This window comes from Octopus bimaculoides, chromosome 14, assembly GCF_001194135.2.
Source record: "Octopus bimaculoides isolate UCB-OBI-ISO-001 chromosome 14, ASM119413v2, whole genome shotgun sequence".
In the NCBI taxonomy this organism is placed as follows: Eukaryota; Metazoa; Mollusca; class Cephalopoda; order Octopoda; family Octopodidae; genus Octopus; species Octopus bimaculoides.
The window spans coordinates 4,402,111-4,404,456 of record NC_068994.1 but is presented as its reverse complement, the minus strand read 5'-3'; the positions used below and the strand labels follow the sequence as shown (position 1 = coordinate 4,404,456).

Below are 2,346 nucleotides of genomic sequence, written 5' to 3'. Positions count from 1 at the left end.
ATTATCAATTTATTAATTTATTAATAAATTAATAATTAATAATTTTTACCAAGCCCTTCGGTATGAAAACACCATTATCGGTGAAGAACTTATTTAAAAGTTCTTATACATTTATAAACATAATTAAGGGATCAGCAACAGTTGCTTCACCACATACCGAAGTTCAGAAATAGCAGCTAAAGTGCTGAAACTTTAGGTGCTATTTCTAAACTTCCGTATGTGGTGAAGCAACTGTTGCTGATCCTTTAATTATGTTTATATATATATATATATATATATATATACAAACATGTAATGTATAACATCTATAATATATGTACAATATGTACATGTGTGTGTACAGCCACCGCTTCCATTGTATTTATTTATCTATTTATTTATTTGTCGTTGTTGTTGTCTTTGTAGGATCTCCCAAAAGCCAAACAGCAGACAGTTGATGCTGAATCAGAGCCAGGAGATGATGGGGTACACAAACAGAGCCACTACTGGTGCCACTCCAGGTACGACGACGACCACCACCACGACAAGCACCACCAACACCACCAACCAGGTACCTGGTGTGATGTTCTGTATGCAGTCGCCCCAGTTTCCCCTGGGGAGACAGTTCCCTTGTGAAGCTTGTGATCAAGTATTTCCGCTCTACGACCAGTTGAAGCGACACCGGCAGTCGTCGCATCCATCAGCGTCATCACTAAAAACATTTACCTGTAACATATGCGAGAAGGTGTTCTCGCAGAAGATGTCGTTAATCAACCACCAGAGAATTCACACCGGAGCAAAGCCGTTCTCGTGTGACCAGTGTCCTAAGTCGTTTTCCCAGGTGTCCAGTCTTCGCTGCCACAGTCGCACTCACACGGGGGAGAAACCGTTTAAGTGCTCTGTGTGTAACAAATCGTTTAGTCAGAAGGGAAACCTGCAGGTGCACATGCGCCGCCACACGGGCGACAAGCCGTTTGCATGCAGTGTGTGCATGCGGGCATTCAGCCAGAAAGGGAACCTACAGACCCACATGAAGCGCCATGTGAACGACAAACCGCTCAGCTGCAATCTGTGCGGCAAAGTCTACATGTACAAATCGTTGCTCAAATGCCATGAAAAGACGCATCTCGTCGAACAAATGGCTGCCGGCGCAAACAGCAGTTACAACAACAACAACAACCACAACAATAACGACAACAACAACAACAGTAACAATAACAACAGCAACAACAACAGCAACACCCACCACCCTCATCAACAGCAACACCACCATCACCACCAGCAACAACAACAACAACAACAACATGCACATAACCCGCAGCCCCATCACCACCCCCAGCATCATCATCATCCGCATCATAACAACACTGGAAACAACAACAATAACAGCTACAATAACAACAACAACACTAGCAACAGTAAAATGTTGGACAATGAAATGGTATATAAACAACTTTGAACTGGTCGAAACCGGTCAGAACTGAACTGGAAATCTTCTAGAAGATAGTGGACTATGGCTGGGAATCTCTCCCTGACTAGAAAAACATGCAATAGGTACTTGTCACACCTTATATATATATATGTATATATATATATATGTATATATATATATATATATATATATACACATGCATGTGTGTGTATGTATATCTGTATATCTGTATAGATATGTATACACACACGTATATATATGCATACATATAATATATATATATATATATATATATATATACATACATTCTATTTATGTGTATTATATATATATGCATACATGTATGTATATGTAAATGGAATATCCATACACATACATCTATCGATATATAGATATAAATTGTATGTACATATAGATTATACACACACCTACATATATCTATCTGTAACAGACATAGATACAGATACGTTATATATTATATTTTTATTTATTTGATATCACGTTTGATAAACAATCTCACTGTTGGCAACAGGTTACCAACTGACCAATCATTGGTTCACAGCATTTCGGATGGTGACAGAGCAAGGACAACAACAACTGAAGCAACACCAGACTGAGATTTTCATAGCTTTCATAAACATGTAACACACACATGCGCACGCATGCATGTGCACGTGCATGCACACATATGTATGTGTGTCTAATAAGAGTTTGACCTCAGTTCCACATTACTTAGAGTTTTATGGATGTAGGATATGTCCACCTTGTCAGATATAACTCCAACCAAATGTGTAGAGTGCCACTTCCTTTGGTTTGTTCACTCAAATGTGTATGTGTGTGTGTGTGTGTGTGGATATGTAGGTACACAGGTATGTTAAAATAATATATATATATATATATATACATATATATATATATATATATATATATATATA

At 38.2% G+C, this 2,346-nt stretch overlaps 1 protein-coding gene across 1 annotated transcript; it reads left to right on the top strand.

Moving 5' to 3' along the window:
• Window positions 1-408: 408 nt before the first annotated feature.
• On the top strand, window positions 409-2,281 carry LOC128249413 (zinc finger protein OZF-like). The gene has a single exon (XM_052972979.1). The coding sequence runs from the start codon at window positions 437-439 to the stop codon at window positions 1,436-1,438; it is 1,002 nt and encodes a 333-aa protein (XP_052828939.1). The 5' UTR covers window positions 409-436; the 3' UTR covers window positions 1,439-2,281.
• Window positions 2,282-2,346: the final 65 nt, after the last annotated feature.